This window comes from Aplidium turbinatum, chromosome 6 (assembly GCF_918807975.1).
Source record: "Aplidium turbinatum chromosome 6, kaAplTurb1.1, whole genome shotgun sequence".
Taxonomy (NCBI): Eukaryota; Metazoa; Chordata; class Ascidiacea; order Aplousobranchia; family Polyclinidae; genus Aplidium; species Aplidium turbinatum.
The window spans coordinates 2,390,230-2,412,057 of NC_137477.1; the positions used below are offsets into that span (position 1 = coordinate 2,390,230).

The 21,828-nt window shown below is 39.6% G+C and overlaps 1 protein-coding gene across 1 annotated transcript in view; it reads left to right on the forward strand.

Moving 5' to 3' along the window:
- Positions 1 to 15,917, forward strand: part of LOC145771716 (sialate O-acetylesterase-like) — a 29,521-nt gene extending 13,604 nt beyond the window's left edge. The window contains exons 3-8 of the mRNA XM_082583443.1: positions 650 to 788; positions 2,421 to 2,595; positions 5,023 to 5,168; positions 8,997 to 9,130; positions 10,745 to 11,086; positions 11,417 to 15,917. Of these exons, the coding sequence (XP_082439569.1) occupies positions 650 to 788; positions 2,421 to 2,595; positions 5,023 to 5,168; positions 8,997 to 9,130; positions 10,745 to 11,086; positions 11,417 to 11,668 (1,188 nt within the window). The 3' untranslated portion in view covers positions 11,669 to 15,917. The remainder of the gene's footprint in view (positions 1 to 649; positions 789 to 2,420; positions 2,596 to 5,022; positions 5,169 to 8,996; positions 9,131 to 10,744; positions 11,087 to 11,416) is intronic.
- Positions 15,918 to 21,828: the final 5,911 nt, after the last annotated feature.

Here is a 21,828-nt window from a genome sequence, read left to right on the forward strand (position 1 = left end):
CCACAACCAAAGCTTTTCGCTCAACAAAATAAACTTCACCTGAAAGTTTGTCACCTGTGTAACAAAGAAGTTTATTTATGTTTTGAACTACCCAGCCTGCTGTATGTTCGTTTTGAGCATTTATTCTTGCATATTTGTTTGCTTCCACAAACTTAGTTATTTCAGTAAGCATGTTTTTCAAACTCTATTGCAAATAATTGTAGAATTATTGCTTCTCTTAGAAGTAAAACATTGGTTTAAGAGTAGAACTTTTTAAAAGTGATGTTTTGGAAATAAGTTTTTGGACATATTGTAGTGTCTGCTTATTAAGGTTAGGCCTACCTGTTTTATCAGCTGAAAATTGTCTGGTCCAAAAGTGGACTTTGTAAATATTGACTAATGACTATTGTAGCACTTAGTTTTCAGCTGATGAGTTATTGTCTACTTAAAGTATCAGCCAGTCTGCTCCTAATCCAAGTAATGTTGCTGAAACATTTTAGACCCATCACGCCACGCAACTAAACAGGTGGTTGCTCATGTGCATAATATGGATGCAGTTGCAAGGATTTGCATACAATATGTGCATTGTGCACTTCTGGAACCTTCTGTATGTTTCATAAATTTTGCTGATATTTAAAACCTTGATTTCAAATATGCACTGAACTTTTAGGTAGAAAACTCCACTGAAGAGTTAGCACTTGCTTCAAAATATCCCAACATTAGAGTGATGACTCCAGCTAATTTCTTATCTAATGTTCCTTTGGATGATCTTATACTTCTTTTGCAGAAATGGTCCATCCCTTCCGAAAGTAAGTTCTGCATAATAAGTTACTAAGGGAATGTTCAACCATTCAATCTGTGAAAGGTTTTGACATGGCCAGCAAATGCTTTGTTGAGCTGTTGCAGCAGTTGGTTGACTGTGGGGCCTGGCTCCTTCATCAGAATGCGAGTGTGGTGCCACGGAACACCGCAGACCATGTCATCCACCACTGCCTAACCCACCGGCCTCCACACGGTGCCCATGGTCTGAGGGTCCTGGACGACGAGACTGCTGAGTGGCTGAAGATTTCCTGCCCTCCAATCTAGCCTGGAAAGATCTTTCATACGCCATCATCATCAGCAGTTGGTTTTTATCTTTTTACTTGTCGATAGTCATTGTCTTGCTCTCCCAATCGCATTGGAATTAATCATTTCTCCATATGATATTTGCTCCAAATTGTGCATACGTTTAATTGTAGGTAAAGGGCACATGACGTTCTGATGCGAGGTAATGTCAGAACAGTTTGAAATTATTTAATGTTTTGCGAGAGTAGCCCATTGTACCAACATACGTAATGCATGGTGATAGCACTGTGAGTGTGACATAACTGCACCTCTTAGTTGCATTGTAAATGAAGCAACAGAAAAGTTCCCCCTGACATTGAGTTGAATGGCATTTTAAGTGTGTAGAAAAATTTTTGTTTTGTGGAGGGCTGGAGGCCCTCACCAAAAATGATCCATCAAACTATTGAACCACGTTGCTATAAACATGGCATTTTTGTCGTACTGCTGGTGTGAAGTTAAGAACTATCACAAGTCAACGTGGCAGAAAAATGTCAGTGCCTCATTTTTTAGAAGCAAACGAGTGTGGATGGTTTACCCACATGTTTTTATCGTGGTTGTGTTTGCTGAAAACTTTATTTAATTACTTATTGTAATGTTGATATCAAAATTACGGCTGATGACGACAACAACTTGTAAACGTGAAGACGGTAAGTCAACTTTAAGTCAGATAATTGTGAAAATAAGCAATATCGGTTACTATTAGTGCAACAATATCTTCAAGAATCAACGATCATTTTGAGGACGAATTCAAATTTGTTATTATCACTTTGAAATTTCCAGGATGTTTTAATTAAAAGGATGAATCTGCTGTGCAGAGCATACCAAATGGGATCAGTCCGTTCGCAGGCCCTTGTGTCAGTGAAGAAGATTAGCTTATCTAATGCCGAAAAGTTGGGTGTTTATCACTCATGATTACTATTTTTTCTAGTAGCAGTTGCAACATTCATCTGATAAATATGCGAAAGTAAAAGCAGAAACATAGAAACAACTTAGGTTTCTACTTTTACTCTCATATTCATCACATGAATATTTTAATGCATCATGAAGCCTTACTAAGTAAACTCCTCTTCTTAAATTATGACGGTGTATGTCAAATTAGGTAATAAAAATATGGCTTACACCCAGCCACCAAAGTTTGTCTTTTTTACATCGTTTCAATGTAGGTCGACGTTCCAACGAGCAGCTGTAAGTTTTTTCTGCGCTTGTTAGGTGTACTTGCTTCTGTGCTTTGTTGTAATGCCGAAAAATAAATTTGGTTAATCATGTCAAAACAGTTTATGTTGTGGCAGTAAAGTCATGCCTTTTTTTCTCAAAATTTACTGTTTTTCTTTCTATAGAAACCTTGGGCGGAATTGATTGGACGTATTTTTCAGCAGTTTGTTGGCTGTATGGGCGCAACCTTTATGACCAATTAAAGATCCCTATCGGTTTGGTTTCGCCTACTTGGGGTGGAACTCCTATTGAAGCCTGGTCTTCCACCAGATCCTTGAAAGAATGTGGCCTCGATAAACAGTAAGTGGTAAAACGTAACTTTATTTTCTTTACTTTTTCTCTTTTATTGTCGTAAAATCTTAGGGCACCCTCGATTAGCCACTGCCTAATGTTGTCGTCAATGGAGACTATGCCCTCCACAGTCCACACCATTGGAAGGTCTGAACAGCGTGCAGTCCTTGATTATATGGCATGTCGTCTGCACACGCAGCACACTCTGCCAACCCAAACGCAACATATCTGCAGCAAACGGTTACGCCTTGATAAGGCAAGTCTAAAGAGACCATGACCCAACTAGTTTTCAGATGGATATGTAGGCTAATCAATTGACTCAATGGAGATGTGCTATCTGACCATGGTTTCTTAAGCACATAACAGTCTGCTTGGAGGTGCACCGCGTACAATTAGCTTTTTTAATACTTGATTTATTGATTTTAACCAAGTTGCTTTGGTGGTTTTTTCTATGTGGTTGCACGTTACAAATGGCCGAGGTTTGGGTTTTATTGCTTAGAGAAAGGATTGCACGTTTTGATAGTGCAACGCGAGCTGACACCTTCCCGCGTGTTCTAGCACTAGGCGTTTGTGGTATGTTAGAGAACGATCAAGTCGAACCTCGAGGTACAGGCCTCGAAATTCAGGGTCTGCTACTATTCGGTGAGTCCGATTCGGTGAGTTCCTAACCTCTAACCCTAACTCCTAACCCTAATCCTAAAACGGCAATGATAATTAGACTACGGTTCCCGATAATTTAAAAAAAAATGAAAAAATCACCGAATAGGGATCGGACTCACCGAAACGGGCCATTCCGCGAAATTCACGGCGGACATGTCTGCCGTCACAGCATGTGATGTCCACAAGAAGTACCCTCTAGATCGGACATATTTGTCCGCCAGAAATAACACAAGAACTAGCGATACAAATCGTCATTGCATACCACGAACAATTATTGTTGCGAGAATACAATTTCCTGCGCATTCTAGCGCGCATCTAAAAAATGTGAATACTGTATCCCTTAACATCCACTCAAGCAGGAAAACTTTTGATTTTTACGTTGCTTTAACGATTGACGACATTGAATCATCGTAACAAAGGTGATTTCTTCTCTAAGAATCGATGGGAGTACCGGTACTTCTACACTAATCAGGCGCAACTTAGTTCAAGTCATATGTCACAATGTCTGGCTTTAATCTCCGAGTAATATTGATAAGGAAAGGTTGGTTACAAAATTAGAAATACGAGTAGGCTATTACAGCAAGATGCAGCAAAATTTGTTAAGTTTTGGTATTGCAGTAAGAAAAAGCCCAGGAAAAATTTACTTTTGCTCACATGACACGCAAAAATAAACCTAAAGAAAAAAGCCTAGTGATACTTTTCACGGGTCTGCTACTATTCGGTGAGTCCGATTCGGTGAGTTCCTAACCTCTAACCCCTAACTTTAAAACGGCAATTATAATTAGGCTACGGTACCCAATAATTTAAAAAAAAGAATTGAAAAAATCCCCGTTAAGGGATCGGACTCACCGAAACGGGCCATTCCGACTTTTCACAGCAGAAAATAGTAGCGTTAGTCTACAGTAGAAGTTTTCCGACTTGTGCGCAGAGCATTGTCAAAACTCTCAAGACTCAAGAAGCCACACGACCTCGTTCGGTGGAAGTTAATCAGTTATGCGGCGTATTAAGCAGCTACACGGCGCTTTGACTCTTCAAGCGCACGTCGTTGATATGGTGAAAGCCTTTCAGAGTGACTTCGCTGAAATTTAAAGCCTTCTAAATCGTATAGCTATAGTTCTCAAATGGCGAAGAAATATCAAGATAAATTGATTAAGCATGACGAATAACGATCGACGTTAAAACTGGTGTCCGCCGTGAGACTCAATTTGTCCTCCGAGACAGCTGCTCAGACCGGACACGTTTGTCCGCCGTTAACAAAAACGAATTTCGAGGCCTGAAGTATGTGGCAATGTGAGTGTTGCTTCAAAAAGAAGTGTCCGGTCATTATCTTGAATGATTGTCGTATCCGGGCTTACGCCCAGTAGATGAAGATTTAGATTAAGTGGACGGGAAGGTAAGGAAGCCAATTTTCGTGCCCACCTTCAGGCATGCCTTTAAGTGTCCTGTCAAAGACACAGTTTTCGATTTGAGTGTTATATTAGTAGAAGGCAGCAGACATTGTCTTTACTTCACTCATCTAGAGGCGCCATTGGTGCAGATAGAAACATATAATGTCCACATCTTTGGTCAAGGTGTTCTCTACTATTTCCCATTTGTGATGTAAATAAAGGATTTGTTAAGTTATCTATGTACGTCGTACGTCGTACGCATATTTATTTGAAGATGTATGTATTTGGGAGGTTATTGATAAAAGTATGACAGCTAATTAGGCCAGCTGAGCAGGCCACATTAGCCTAAGCCCAATCTTTTTTAAATGGGCCTTTTATGCTTTGTTAGATTAGCACCGAAGATTACTGCAAATAAAACCTCTATCTTTCCTTGGGAAAGCACGATTCCGCCACCACAAAATAATTCCGTTCTATGGAATGCTATGATCCATCCTTTACTTAAGATGACTATAAAGGGAATTATCTGGTATCAAGGTTTGTTTGCTGTTGTGGTTAGTAAATGTTTTGTGTAGTGTTGAGTAAATGAAAATATTTAATTTTACCATGCTCATATCTTTTTTTTTTATTTGTTATGACTACATATATATAATTACAACACATTTTCACGGTTGAGCCATAACATTAGTGAGAATTAAAGGGGACCTGAAATGAAAAATTTAAATTTTTTTGGTGATTCTTTAGTGTTTAAGTATTATATTTTTCGAAAAAAATTTTTGATATGCCTTTTTGTTTGGGAGATATAACCAAATGAAAATCGGCCACCTGATGGCGCTATGTGTCTTGTGACGTCATCGGCTGGCAACCAAGTAAACAGCTTCATGCATTTGCCTTAGAAACGTCGCATAGGTCATTGTATATTGAGCATAAACAAGATGTCTGAAACAAGACAAGGATTTCTCTTTGAACCAAAAAGACGGCGACTTGACAGCGAAGAACATCATTCTGATTCGTGCTCTGACAACACCAGTTCAGACAGCAGTCGGATGGAAAATTTGCATTGAAAAAATTGCAGGAAAATAATTTGCTTGAACCAAGTGGTTTATGTCAACTAAAAGTAGCCTATGTATTCAGAGTTGCCTAATATGCCTTTGCCTACCCTGCCAATGTTTTACTGTCTTACTGACCTGTTTCAAAGTCTTGTTGTTTTCTCGCTTTGCTATTCGATCCAAACGCCCGATCGTACTCACAGACCTGTACCTAGGTCGATCGAGTTTTGTGGGTAGGCTACTGTTTTGACAGTGGCTTTCACATATCTTGAAAAATCAAAGACAGAAGAAACAGCTTCAGGGATGAGCAGGTGTTTGGACTTGGTGCCTTGTAGCTCTGCCTGTAGATCGCGTTAATAATCGCTGGCCAGAAAATGATTGCTGCACACACGGCAGTGCTTGTTTACAGGTGGGTTTTTGAGTTTTCATTGCAAATCTCAGATGGATTATGCAAACCAGCAGGGAGTACAAAAAAGATCTGTACATGTGTTTTATTGATTATTCGAAAGCTTTTGATGTTATCCAACATAACATTCTTTGGAGTAGTCTGAGAGACATGGGAACGCCAATGCACCTGCTGGAACTCATCAGGTCATCATCATAATCCATCGTCGGTTTGTTCCCCACTAGTGGGGGTGGCCGATTGTTTCCACGCAGCAATTGTTTTAATCCCTTTTCTCCATTTCACCCTGTCCCTTGCATCTTCCTCCTTCAGTCCGACTTTTTAAAATTCATCCTTCACTTGTTGTTTCCACGTTCTTCTTGGACGACCGCGTTTCCTCTTCCCATCCACCTTTAGATCTAGTGCCTTTCTAAGAAAACTTCCTTCCTCCCTCCTTATCACATGTCCATACCATCTTACTCCATTTGCCCTTGCCAGTTGGTCTGTGGTCTCTCTCATCTCTAGCATATCCAACAATTCTTCAGTCCTTTTTTCCCTTCTCGTTTTCACCCCACACATTGCTCTCACCATTGACCTTTCCGTTCTTCTCAGGATTGCCAGTTCACTCTCTCTCAATATCCATGTCTCGCTACCATATAGCATTGCAGGCCGCACACAGCTCCGATATACTTTCCCTTTCATCCTTAGTGAGAATTTTCTGCCATACAACATTTCCCCACATTCCCTGAACTTTGCCCAGCCCAATCTTGCCCTTGTTGTCACCGCTGCTTCACATCCACCACTTCCATTTATCCGATCACCCAGATAACAGAAGTCTGTCACTGTTTCGATGCCATGGCAGAACTCATCATCATGGCCTTCCACTTCATTCCTTCCTTTACTGCATTTCCCACAAACAAAACACTTCGCCAATCTTGTTGCGGCTCTCTTGACATTAGCACATCTTGCATGTACCCACTTTCCACATTCCTTGCATTGCATTTGTATGAAAATTGTCATTGTATGAAAATCAAGAAGCTACAGTTCGAACAGCATACGGAAATACAGCTTGGTTTAAAATTGAAAAAGGAACACGCCAAGGGTGCATTTTATCTCCTTCTCTATTTAATATGTACACAGAAATGGTCATGAGGAGAGCAGGGTTGAGTAATTCCAATATAGGAGTGAAAATCGGTGGCAGAATTATAAACAACTTGAGATATGCAGATGACACTACCCTTTTGGCCGAGAACGCACAAGATCTTGAAGACTTAATCATCAAAGTGAAAAAGGAAAATGAAAGGGCTGGATTGAAACTCAACATCAAAAAAACAAAAATTATAACAACTGGTAAAGCAGATAACATAAACATCAAGATCGAAAATCAAGAAATTGAAACAGTGAATGAATTCATATTTTTAGGCTCAAAAATAAGCTGGGATTCTAATAACTCACCAGAGATAAGGAGAAGAATAGCGCTGGGAAGAAATGCATTTGTTGGAATGAATAGCATTTGGAAGAGCAAGGATATAAAATTAGAAACAAAAAAGAAGCTGATCAAAACTATAATATTCCCAATTGCAACTTACGGATGCGAAACATGGACAATGAACAAAACAGACAGAAGAAAGATTGACGCATTTGAATTGTGGTGTTGGAGAAGGTTACTGCGTGTTCCTTGGACAGCCAAAATAACAAATGAGAAAATTCTTGAACAAATTAAACCGGACATATCCCTAGAAGCTAGAATCGTCAGGCAGAAACTTTCATATTTTGGCCACATAATGAGAAGCAAATCAATGGAAAAAGACATCATGCTTGGTTTGGTGAGCGGAGGAAGAGGAAGGGGGCGCCCGAAAACAAGATGGCTTGACACGATTGTAAATGACAGTGGCATGGGAGTGCATGAATTGAAGGAGGCTGCGTGGGATCGAGAGACGTGGAGAAAGATAACGTATAGAGTGACCGAGAGTCGTAAACGACTGAACGGATGATGATGCTGAGATCCATTTCTTCAGCTTGTCGTCATTATTCAGAGGTAAACGATGAAAGATTTGACGATTTCCCGGTTAGTACAACCGGGAGCCATACAAGTAGCCACCATTTTAAGGGTGTAAAAACTCCCTTAGCACAAAATTGTTCGCTGTTTCGGTAGCCTACGCGATTTGTTCCTTGTGTTTGTACGCAAAACAATAGACCTTGGATGCCGCTTTGCCAGCCAATGACGTCATCAAAATTTTTGACCAATCAGAATCATTCAATTCAAAAAAGGTTTTTTTAGGTTTTTTAATTAATGGTAGCACAAAAAATAAAAAAATTGTTGAAAAACGTTTTATTTCAGAAAGATCTACAAATACAAAAGCTATGTATTTTCGTTGCAGTGCACCTTTAAGTAAAAGATATAAAAAAAATCCTGTATTTGTTAATAATATGATGATGATATTGATTTTGACATATTTTCATAGTTTTAGTCATTCAAGACTATTGAGAATTTAAGTTACTAAGTAACAATAATAATTGATAATCATCACAATTTATATAACGCCACACCCACAGTGCAAACTACGCTTGGTGGTGACAAAATAGTATGATACTTTTAGTCATAATGTTCAGTGAAATAGAAAGTTTTCAAGCAAATTTTGAATACATTTAAATCTTCAGCTTCTTTTACACGAATTAATAAACAACTCCAGCAACTGGCAGCTATAACTTGGAAGCTCCGATTTTTATATGGCTTCTTACACTCTTTACACGTCTTACATTGTCGCCCACTTTGGTCGTCGCCCATATGGTCTCGCCCAAGAGGGTTTCGCCCAGATGTGTTCGCCCAGATGTCGTGTACCGTGGCATGAAGGGTTCTAGAAACAAAATCCTGTGTTTGTTGATAGGAACAATGCAGTAACGAACACTTTATGAAAAATGTTTTTTTTACAGGTGAGCAAAATGCTTACTACCACAACGAGGAATACGCCTGTTCATTCCCAGCTATGATAAGCGATTGGAGAAAGTCTTGGTACGAAGGAACTGGAGGACAAACAGATCCACAATTTCCTTTTGGATTTGTTCAAGTGAGTTCAATGTTAAGAAGATCACAGGTTTTTTGCTTGCTCCAAAGTTTTCGTTTGGGATTTTCCTTTATACCATGACCCGAATAGGAGCAAGTCTTTTAGGCGCAGACAGTTAGGCGCCGGTGAAATAGGTGCGCACACTGTGGCGTCTGGATATTCAGTTGCGGAGCACTGTGGCGTCCGTTCATTTAGGTGCTATTCCGAGTAAAGTCTGCAGATTGTATCAGCTTGGCAGGTAGGGCAATGCTTTTCACACAAAATGTTATATTAAACAGAAAAATATGTCATGGCTTCCGTGCGTGAAGCTGCTTAAACCGGCAATGCTTTTCACACAAGCTGTTATGTTGAACAGAAAAATATATTGTATTTTAATGCGCGTGTTCGGGATTTATTTGTTGTTAGTCCAGGTTTGCGTCGGCGATAGCGTTATCAATAAATCGGAATGGCCCGTTTCGGTGAGTCCGATTCGGTGAGTCCAATCTCTATTCGGTGATTTTTTTTTTTTTTACATTATCGGGTACCGTAGCCTAATTATCATTGCCGTTTTAGGGTTAGGGGTTAGAGGTTAGGAACTCACCGAATCGGACTCACCGAATAGTAGCAGACCCTCAATAAATAGCCTATTCGAGTTTCCGAACATGAGTGAGTCAAATAATAACTACACTAAACATCAGTAAAAAATATACCGTAGCCTATATTCAAGCAGGTGGTAGGCTTGAGTGAAGAGTAACTTAGTTTTCCGTCAAAACCTCGACTAGGTTTAATAACGAGCAAAGTCGCACCATTATGCTTGTAACTTGTAGCCAGGGTTCGTATGCCCTATAGAAATGTATTCATGTAGTGGAGCGTTGTCTCATACGAACTCGCCACACGACCAACCCATCCCGAGTAGAAGCAATTGCGAAAGATAACAGATTAAGTAAGGTTCCGTCTGGCTGCAACCTGTGTTCAGGATGCAAAGCAAATGTCCTGTGGAGATGTGCTAATATTAAGAGTAGTAGAGCATTGTCTCGCACCTCATCTCCACACGCGCATTAACAAAACAACATATGTTTCTGTTCAATATAACGTTTTGTGGGAAAAGCATTGCCCTACCTGCCAAGCTGATACAATCTGCAGACTTTACTAGTAATAGCACCTAAATGAACGGGCGCCACAGTGCTCCGCACCTAAATATCCAGACGCCACAGTGTGCGCGCCTATTTGACCGGCGCCTAACTGTCTGCACCTAAAAGACGTGGATCCACCCGAATGTCCTCTTGTGTCCTGCTCGTAATTTGAGTTCATACATTGGACCATGAAGTGGTCTAGTTTAACAAACACTTATTGGGTTCCTTTGCAATTTTTTATTGCCTACTTCGTCGTATGAGGCTCTGGGGGCATGGGTCTTTCCTTTTACCACTCCAGATTCACGATGTTTCACACTGGAAAGCTACTGGAGAGCAGTCAGTCTTTGTTTTCATCATCCAAGACACGCCTAATCAAGGACCACATTTGTAACCACCTTGCTGATGAACTGCAACTACAGAAGTGCATTGTTGTTCAGTCAAAATACTTAACGTAATGACTATCAGTTAATTAAGGAAAAGACAGTTCATTACTTGATTATTCCAGATTGCGCCTTACTTCATGCCCGACACTGGACATTATCCTTTAATCCGTTGGCGGCAAACCGCTAATTTTGGTTACGTACCAAACCCGAAGATGCCAAACACATTCATGTCTGTTCCTATTGACCTGGGTGATCCCACATCGCCGTATGGAAGTATCCACCCCAGGGATAAACAAGACGTAGCTTCCAGGCTGGCCCGTGGAGGCCTGAACGTCGCCTACATGCGACCCGTCGAGTATCAAGGCCCCTTTCCTGAGTCCACCATGGGGTCGGACAATGGGGATGTGGTGATTGTCTACCCCAACTCCCAACAGCTCGTTGTTTCTGAAGAAGGCAACTTCGAGGTAAATGACTTGTAACCGGCCTGTGATTTCGTAGTTTTAGATTTGTGGTGAATCAAAGCTTTTGTCTTCACTCTTCACAAAACTATTTATCTTTTACTACATTGCATCGTTTGATGAAAGCAAATGTACTATCGGACTAACAAGGGGTGTGAAAATGATTTTGTAATTTCGCTCACAATAATGTTGACTAAAAACAACAGGTTTGTGTTGTATTGTTGTGTCTTGTGTGTTTTTGCTACAAGTAAGAAAACTCTCTCCCGAAACTATGCTCTTCATTGTAGCTATAAAAGAAGTTTGTTTTTGTCAATAAGTTTGTTTTACCAACGACAGGTTTGCTGCAATTATTCGAGCTGTGATATCAACAAGGACCCCCCCACATTCGACTGGATATGGGCCCCAATAACCGCCTCTACCCATCGCTCTGTGACAGTGAGCGCTGTCAGCTGCATAGCAAATGGAGGCCGGGCCTCTCATATTCGTTACGCTTGGAAGAGCGCGCCGTGCGACTTCAAGAAATGTTCGGTGTACAACGACCTTGGGTTGCCAGGACAACCATTCTACCTGCCAGTAGATGACGTGTAGGGTTGGTGGCCAATAAGAAGAGAGACTATCTGGAGAGAACATTTCCAGAAGGTCCATTCATCAAGTCATTTCTAATTACTTTCGCTTACAGAATATGGTAGAAGTATTTTGTCGATAACTTCTGAGATTGTATTTTAATTGTAGGCTTGTTATATCATGCGCTTGTGGAGAAGGAAGAAGTTAATATCATATTTTATCTTTGTTCTGTACCAAACCAAATCTGTTCATAGCTGTGTTCCTTCAGCAATCGTCTTATTATATTATTTTGTTTGGTTGGTTTTCAAGCTTTATCCTCGGACTAATATTTTATTTTTGTCATGTACCAAATCTGTTCATGGCTGTGTTCCTTCAGAAATTTTCATAGTATATTATTTTCATTGCGAGTGTCATTTGAACTTATTCGTTCTGTGATCTTTCAATTATGCAACAACCGTATTATTCATTCTAGTAAAGCAGTGAACTAAAGCAACGAAGTTTGTATTCATAAATAACCGACCATGAAATTGTTTCATATTTTGTAAAAATGTGAGAACATATTTGTAACAATCTTCGTATTGATCCGTCGTGTCATGTAAGCATTACTGTGGTAACAAAATAGCATCAGCGACCAAAATAGCTTCTTCGTTCCAGAAGTCACGCGCTAACCAACTGAGCTATTGGGGCGGATTGTGAGTGTCATTTGAACGTATTCGTCCTGTAAACTTTCAATTATGCAATAACCGTATTATTCATTCTCCCCAAAATTTGAAAAATTGAAGCACAGGAAAGTATGCGATATCTCGGTAACGGAAGGAGATGGGAAAACAGGCAAGGTGTTAAATTGGCGGAATGGCCAACTTCCTATCTGCGCTTAATACATTTTACTACCCTATTTGTAACGGAAAAAAAGTTAATTGTAAAAAACTGTTTATTTTTGATGTTTTGTTCTCAGTTGCACAGAAGCAAAACGCTTTCCAGTTACCACTATGATAACAAGTTATAGAGAGCCACAAACCTTATCTGCTATGGCATAATAGAATGAATAGAGTACAAGTGTGTATCAAATTTTACACAACAATGAAGTTCTTTTCAGAGTTATGTTGGCATAAAATGCCGTCATCTCCTATCGCACAGTGTCTCTCACGTGCAAATCAAGAGTCATACACGGAGTCTTTTATTTGTTTAAATTCAACAATATGTACAATGCTTGCATGCTAGAGCTATACAAATGCAGCTACAGGAACAGGGATCCAGTCATGACTGGTTAAAAACAAAACAAATGAACAACATCATGTCGACCGGGACACTCAACAATTATTTTTCTGCGTTGCTCAAATACGACCTTAGTCTAACATCAACTTTGCTTTGTTGGTCAGAGTTGTCAAAAATTTTCTTTCGTTGTAGCAATTCTTTGAGCTTCCCTATTTCCCTCTCATTGGATCGATTGTGGTTGTTGACGCTCTTCCAGAACTGCCTGTTCCCAAACAAAACACAGGGCGCTTGCTTGCTTTGAACAGTGAAGAAGTGATTCAGGCTTGACTGTCTTTGTTGCAGCAATTTTTCGATGCTTACCTCACTAGGTACTGAAGTAAGGTTTGTCAACACATTTTTAGAGAAAGGTGGATTGTACAAATATATGCTTATGGCAACATTTTGCGGAGTCAGCTTTTTGCATGGTCCAGATAGTAGCGCCATACTACAGTCACAAATTGGAATCAATAACTTCAAATACTTGCGGGAAATCTTTCTGAAACAAATTCAGGAAAGGAGATGGATCATAATACAAGACGGGACATAAACAGAAGTAATGTACGAAACTAAGCGTCATGATTTGCTCTTCTCAGCAGACATGAGAACAAATGGGTTGAAAAGCAGCATTCTAAGGTATCCATTTTCCGTTGTCACCCAACGTGATTGGCTTATTTGTTCTTGTTTGAAGCAAAGCAAATGCTTCAAGTAGGCTGAAACATCCATAAACAGTTGACATTTGACAAGCTAAAACCAACAGACACATTTGGTCACTTCGAAAACTGAAAACCTCGAAATCAGAAATTCTTGAGCGTTTTTGGTCTGAAAACCGTTCAATTTTGCTTCTGCGATGGAAAGCAGCTATGGGTGTGATTTGGACATCAATGTTGTTCCTGACGATGAGATTGTCTGAGCCCCTTTTTGTAATCGAGTTAATTTTAATGGATAGAGCGCCTTCTTGCATTGCACCTGCACCCTTTCCTTCAGCCTCAGCAATTACGCGAGACAAGTTCATTTACATGAAACAAACTTTCAAAAGAATGTATTTCGTGTCCAATATTCTTGATGATGTAGTCAGTCACTTGTTTATTAACACCACTTTTTTTGCCCGTGTTCAGCCTCACTGTATCACTCATGATCGAGTATACTTTGGATGGATTTTTACCATATGCACTAATAACCGCATTAAAGACAGGTTCACTATTAACAGAAATTTTCTTGAGAAAAGGCTTTACTCCGATGACTCCATAGCTTTGTTCTTTGCTCGATCATGCGTCTGAACCAAAAACACATAACGATCCATTGCATTCACACTTCGACCATCGTAGTGATGCTGCAAAAAACTGGAGCAGAGGTGTCATCATCACATGTTTCTAAAGACAACTTTCTAGTTTTTTCCCTACATCTATAGTCGGTTAGGCAGCAATATTGTTACCAGCGCATACAAGCAATTGTTGAGATTTTCAAAACAAGCCTACAGAACTGACAAATCTGGTTTCTACAAACTCAAACAAGAATGTAGTTCTGAAAACTTAAAAAGCACAGTATTAGAATCTACAAGTTGTCCACCTGATATCTTGCATTGTTAGGTCATAGAATAATTAACAAAATCTTCGTTCAAAATCTTATCGCTGTAGTTACTGAAAGCGTTTTGCTTCGGTTGAACTGGGAACAAAATATGAAGAAAAAACAAACAGAATTTTGCAATTAACCTTTTTTCCGTTGCAAATAGAGTAGTAAAATGTATTAAGCGCAGATAGGAAGTTCACCATTCCGCCAAAGTTGACACTTTACACGTCTTATTTCCTCCGTTACCGAGATATCGCACTTTCTGCAAATTTTCCCTTCAATTTATCAAATTTTGGGGAGGCTGCGCAGTGCGCACCCTCTAAAAGTCTTACGATCGAAAAAATATTTTGGATCGGCTGTATGTGACCAAAATGCGATCTGATTAGACCCCAAGCGTTTTTGATTTCAAAATCGTGAAAAATGAAATATCCTAATAACCAACCATTAAATTGTTTTTTATATTTTGTAGAAATGTGAGAATATATTTGTAAGAATCTTCGTGTTAATCCGCCCTTCCAGTGCAACATAATGTTATCAAGCGTCGTGTCATGTAAGCATTACTGTGATAACAAAATAGCATCCGCGACGAAACATATCTTAATATTGTAAAGATATCGTATGCGTCAGATAGCGATTGTGAAATATAATAGTAGCCTGTCTTTAATCACTTATTATGTATTTACACGCGCTTGAGCTAGCCCCAGGTGGATAATATAGGCCTATTGTGTCTGCGATGTTTGAACATTGATTGTCTGTTCAATATCTTTGCTATTCATGGATAAATTTAATATTTACAACATTTTATGTATAAAGAACTAATTGTGCGTTATTGGAAAGCGGCTATTGTAGAATGTTTACTTGTCTTGTCGCAGCAGATTTTGATGGGAAAACGGTTTTTGCTAAAAAAACACGGATTTTATGGATAAAAATGGGTTTTATCACGTAAAAGTAGCTGAAAAAAAGTTTTTTTGGCAGATATTGTTCATTGGTTTCACAATAAGTTGACTATTATTTAGGCAATAGCCTATACATTTGTCATGCTCCTAGGTAGAGAGTTGCTGAGCCTGCTACATGCAACAAGAATTTGATTCAAATCTATGCATTTCTATTCTTTTCTAGGAATAGTTGCAACAAAACTAATGCTAGGAAAGATAACAATCTCTATTACCGTTTAGATCGGGGGTTCTTAAACTTGTTTGATTCCGCCCCCCTTGACGTCACTTGTGAAACTTCGTGCCCCTTTTCTCATTTAAGTTATAAATAAAAGTCTAACCACATAAATTTAACATGTGTGGATTTTAAAGCAAAGTTTATTTTCCATTATAAATGCGGTAAATCAAAAGATTAATTGGACCACAATCTACTTTTCTTTCCATTAATGTGAAGGATGTAGCAGTAGCTGCTTTTTGTATACACACCTCGAAAGTTGAACCAGTGCTCCTTAGACCTTAATCTTGCCTTGTCTTTGTTTTCTGTTACCATTGATTTCTCTTTGTATGCGCTGGTGACAAAAAAAAAACGTTGATTGATTGAACATCGATTGAAAGCTCCAAACTGGAAGTGATGTCGAGTGACGTCAGGTCTGACGGTCTGTCAAGAAGGAAGCCACTTCAACATGAAGAAATTCTGTTAGATCCCAATAACTACAATGACACCAGCAACCAATCAGAACATGTTATAAGAGGCTACCGTCCAATTGTGACCCCAATTGTTACCGTCCAATTGTGACCCCAGCACAGTGTAGCAAGATTGCGACTTGCGTCTCTGCTGACTTCTTACTGATCTCAGCGGCTACATAGTAGGTTGGGAAAGACATCTCCCATCTTTTCCATGCTTCTGCTATGCTTGAACTGTTGAAGTTCATCGGGCAAAACGATTATTGATAATTCTTTCAATACGTAGGTTCAAGTAAATTCTGAAACCATGTAACGTCTTGATCTCTCAAGATATATTGATTCTTATACTGAATTATAGTCTCATCAAACTCGCGTCTTGCGCAATGCGCATACATCAGTACAGGGCCGTAGCCAGACCGCAGAGCAAGGGGGGGCCAACTTTTCGTTAGGGGGGGCCGAAAAAATTTGAATGATTTTGGCATTTTAACCTCTTAAACACCGGTATCCACAAAAATTGCAATATGTCAGTTTAGTGTTAAGACCAGTAGCGTAGCCAGAAATTTTGAAAGGAGAGGTTTTGACGACCGGCGGGCGAAGCCCGACGGCGTGTTCGCCTAAGACGACACCCAGCGACGGGGGGTCTGGGGGGCCTCCCCCAGAAAATTTTAAAAAATTACTTTGAATTTGGTGCATTCTGAGAGCATTTTCAACAAAAATGTGGGTATGAATATTCCTGTAAAATGGTGCTGTCAGGTGGCATAGCAAAAGGATAAGATCATGTTTTCTTCGGCATTTTTCGGAAATAAAGCTAAGTCTCTATGTTTTCTTGTTGCTAATTCCTGGCTGAGATGTTTGAATGTTAGGTATTGGCACAACTCGCTCTTTTAATGCAGTTTTGTTTAAAATTAGGCAAATTTTTTTAGACTGAAAGCATCATGCTCAAGCATAAAGAGACTGAAAGCATCATTCTCAATATCGTGACGTCACACGCGTGCCAAAGGGGGGGAGGGTTGTAACCCCCCCCCCTTTGGCTACGCCACTGGTTAAGACCAACACTGGTCTCTTATCACGGCAACCATATTACAATGACCAACATAACAAAGCAATTGTTGACTTGTTGTATAAATAGCGGTACTTGTTACGAGTAAAAACTTTAACTGGCTCGAAGAAGCTAGTGCCGAGGATTTTGATGATTACATTCCGCCTATACAACCGTGAGCTAGTCTATTGCAATTGCAGTCGCGGATGTTTGGATGCAAGCCGTCTCACAAACAAGTCTAAATCGATAGATTTCGATACAGAATGTTCAAAGGCCATAAGCACTAAGTTTGCCTGTCTTGGTTGTAACATGCTCCGTCTAGTGGGAGCGTCAGCCCTTGTTAACACTGAGAATCCACACTCACAAACGGCAGTGCTAGATTCAAATGTAGCAATATCTGCTGCAAGGTTGAACACTTCACAGATCAGAAAACTAGAAACAAAATTTATTTACACTGATTGGATTGAAGAAAAGAAATAAACACTGCTTAACTGCACAAATTTGGTTTATCACTGCACAGATTGGTTATCACTGACCCTTAGAATTAAGTATGGTAAGTAATGGGTATGAATTAAGTATGGTAAGTATTTAAGAATGGTAAGAATTAAGTATAGCCTAATTTGTACCGGTTTGTAGGCCTGCTGGAAATCCATTCCCTCTTTGTTAGGTTATCATTCTTTCCCAAAACATTTTTATTTTACACAGTTTCTGACAATTTTTTTACCAACCTAACACGTGTTGGCATTGGTTGAATTGAACCTGTTGAGGTTGCCAAAGGAGGAGTTAGGGGGGGGGCGAAATTATTTAATCATCATAGCTGTTAACTAAACAAAACAATTGTAGTTAATTGGGCCAGTTGGAGCTGTGCAACGGGAAAATGGGCAAAATCATTCTAATTGCAGCTGTTGCTCAAGAATGTTGGGATTTTGCCAGGGGGGGCGAAATTTTTTTCAGGGGGGGCGAGGCCCCCGGCTGGCTACGGGCCTGCATCAGTAACTCGTGAGAATGTATGTTTCGTCATAGCCTAGTGATGGTAACCACACATACACAAATAGGAGATGGCGCTATAGGCCTAATCGTTCAATCTATCACACCAGCTACAATAGTCGATATACGAGCACGCGTCAATGAACGGGAAAAGGTGGAAAAACCATAAAAGGTTTAAGACATGCCTGAATAGTAGTTTATGCAGTAGGCTATATGTCTGTAGCTAGCACGGTCACAAAAACAAACATTAAAAAATAAAACGAAAATAAAGAGAAGCACATATCAGGGATATCTAAAGAAGGGGATGCGAAGGCCTGCAGCGATTACCTTATTCTCATGACACTACCAGGGCGGTAGTTTGTAACGCGTTAAACATGCGGTTCTTCTCACAATTGCAGAAACTTTTGTTGTGCAGCTGGTAGGCTACAGTGTACTGTAGTTGTTCCTATTTCTGACCATCACAGCAAAAACAATACACGTCAACATAGCAAAGTTCGAGAAAAAGACAGAAGCGACAAAACAGTCAGCTACAAACGACAGTTAGCTAATATTACGTGGAGCAGGGCTTCCCAAACTTTTTTGCTCGCTACCCCTTTTAATTTTCTAAAATGTTTCGCTGCCCCTTACGATTAAAACGACGAACAGTGCGAAATATACATTTGTGATATTTATTGAAAAGCTTAAATTTAACGAAAACCAAAAACAATTTACCACTCTCAGTTCAGTTTGTTTTTATTTATTTCTGACCACAACAACGAAGCTTATTGGCAGCCTACTGGAAACAAAACAAAAGAGCAAACACATTTATTCTGTGCGAACAAAGCAAGTCCAGCCGTGGCTCAGTGTTTGTGCAGGTCTCAAGGCGGTTTCAATGTTGTTTAGGTTGGAACGGTAGGCGAAATGAGAACATTTCAGATAGCCTAAATCATTTTAAAATTTTTGTTTCCAGATGTTCAATTTTTTGATGAACGCCTCAATTTTAGATTTCAATGCAAAATATTAATGTTTTCTCCTAGGGAAAAATTAAATTCGTTCAGTTTTTCAAGCAAATCTGACATTTGGCATAATTCCAAAAGCTAGATGTCATTGCGAAAATAGTGGACCAAGACTGAATTTTATTGTGTTGGAAAAATCACGATTTCTGTTTTCAACGTAGCCTATATTGGCTAGCCATTTTAAAGCTTTGACTTTTGAAAGCCATCTCACTTCGCGATGCAGTAAAAGAGTTTTTAACTCCGATTCCATTTCAACTCATAGATTTTCAAAAATAGGGCAGCCTATTGAGTGCGTGACTCTTAATAAAGTTAATAGGAAGACGGGGCAAAGCGGGACACGTTTCGTAAAAACGTAATTTCAGCAACAGTGATGGTTGGATTTAGTTAATTTCTTTTTTAATCGAAAGCCTTAGTTGGTCAGCATATTTGGTTCGAAGATCAAGCGGAATCTTTCTACTGTTATAGTACAAATCAAAAAAGATTTTTTTTTAAATGTCCCGCTTTGCCCCAGCCGTGGGGCAAAGCGGGACACTTCATTTTTGCATGATTTCGTACTGTTTAGCCGCTTCTCTCAAAGACAACTTCTTGCTTTTCACATCTTCTATTGCATTCTTAATATTGATAGCCTATCCGTCCATTTACCCATTTCAGTTTTTCTCTTATAGCGACGAACCATTGTCAGAATTAAATTGTGTAGGCCTACCGGTACAATATAAATGAATGCTGATAAATATTTTACAATCTTGAAGGCTAAAAGAGTTATAAGCAAAAATTCAATCAACAGAAGAACCACATATACAATCTAGATTTCTAGAGTTTCATGTTGCCCTAATGCACTGTCCCACTTTGCCCTAAAGTATAGCCTTTAGAAAATAACATCTCTGCTGAAACCTGTAAAGTTTTAGGTAAAAGTTGCTTTTGTTACCAACAAATACTGTCTCAATGTCTTAAATAAAAACAAAGCTACCAACAAATTCGCTTATGCTAACGAATGTGGTAGCTACTTTTCCATCTCTTTTTTATAACAAATCATGCCAGAACACATTTTACTTCCTCACGACACGCGTTGTGCTCTGCCAGTCGCCATTTTTTTTACAACAAATAGGCTACAGTTTATGGTAGCCACTTTAACAAGGAAAAATTCTGCCACTGCAATTGATTAGAATGCACCGCCAACCAATCATAAGCTACATTTTCTATGACCTGAAAAAGAGCGAAAATAAGATGATACAAAGCAAATCAAGTGACAGATTTTCTGTCAGCTGGTTGGCTTAGGGGTTAGGGCTAGGAAATAGTTTCATTGACGCGGGTTCGATTCCCACCACTGATATTGCTCTTTTTTCTTCTGTAATTACCAAATAATGTTCAAAACAAGCATTAACTCTCTGGCTGAGTGCTAGAAAGGTCACAATTGGACGGTAGCCTCTTACAACATGTTCTGATTGGTTGGCGGTTTCATTCTAATCAATTTCAGTGGCAGAATTTCTACTTGTTAAAGTGGCTACCACAGTTTATACTTGCCTAACTAGTGCTTCCGGTTAGAGGGAGCTAAAGAATACAAAACGTGAGAAATCGCGATGTCCCGCTTTGCCCCGTCTTCCCCACTGTCGCAGCATCTCGTACAGAAGTGTTAATATATGGAGTCTTCTTCTTTTATTGTATATGGAGTACCTTGTGCAAATTGGTATACTTTCTGCGACCCCTGAAGTTTGCTACGCGACCCCCAGTTTGGGAAGCCCTGACGTAGAGCACATTTAAAGAATACTTCTTTGGAAACACAATTGAAAAGTTATCAGCAAGCTGTTTTTCTTTACAAAACCTTTTCTGCAGGCTAGATGTAGCCTAAAGCAAGTTGAATTAGTAAGTAGGCCTATACGGGTAGTTGAAAGCAGGCTAGAGTTAGGCTAACCATGAGCATGCACTCGGCAGCAATGGCCGAGTAGTTAGCGCGTTGGGCTCGCAGTCGATAGCCTGCACGTTCGACTCCAGCCACCCGCACTTGCTGTTGTTTCTCTGGGCAAGAAACTTTACGATAATTGCCTCTACCCAGTGATCGATTTCGAGTAATGGGTAGTACCAAATTTAAGTCATAAGTAGAGTAGACAACCGGAAACAGACATTGCCGTCGGCTGCAGCGTGGGTCAGGTGTACGTCGGAAGGCGTACACCGATGCATAGCGCTCAAGTCCGCTTTCCCGCAATGCAGGATAAAGATAAACAAACAAACATAGTGAGTATCCAGACCTGATGCTAATAGAGCAATGCAAGTTATCATAACAACATTTATTAAATTATTATCGGTGCCAATTGTCATTTTAAGATAAACAGAGATAATTTACGATAAACCGAACCCCTTCTATTGTTAGACGTAATAAAAGCCTTGGTATCCCGTTGTTTAGAAATCCCTGAAACACGTGTAGTAAGCTATTAAACAACAGCTCAAAGAAAACTGTTGTAGACTGACCTTTACACTGACTAGAACTTAGAAGTAGGTTACAAACGGAACTGTTAAGGACGGAACGGGAACTTGAAGAGGGCCGTTCTTCACTCGACCATTCAAAATAACGGTTTTGACAAAAGACGTCGTAAACAGGCCTATGAGGTTCTTATATTCAGTGGTTCGTGGTAAACTCAACCATCGAATGATTGTTTTAGTAATAACTCAGGTTGTAAGAATTGTTTAAAATGTGGAATACAATCAAACAAACACCACTTTATTCACTTTCTA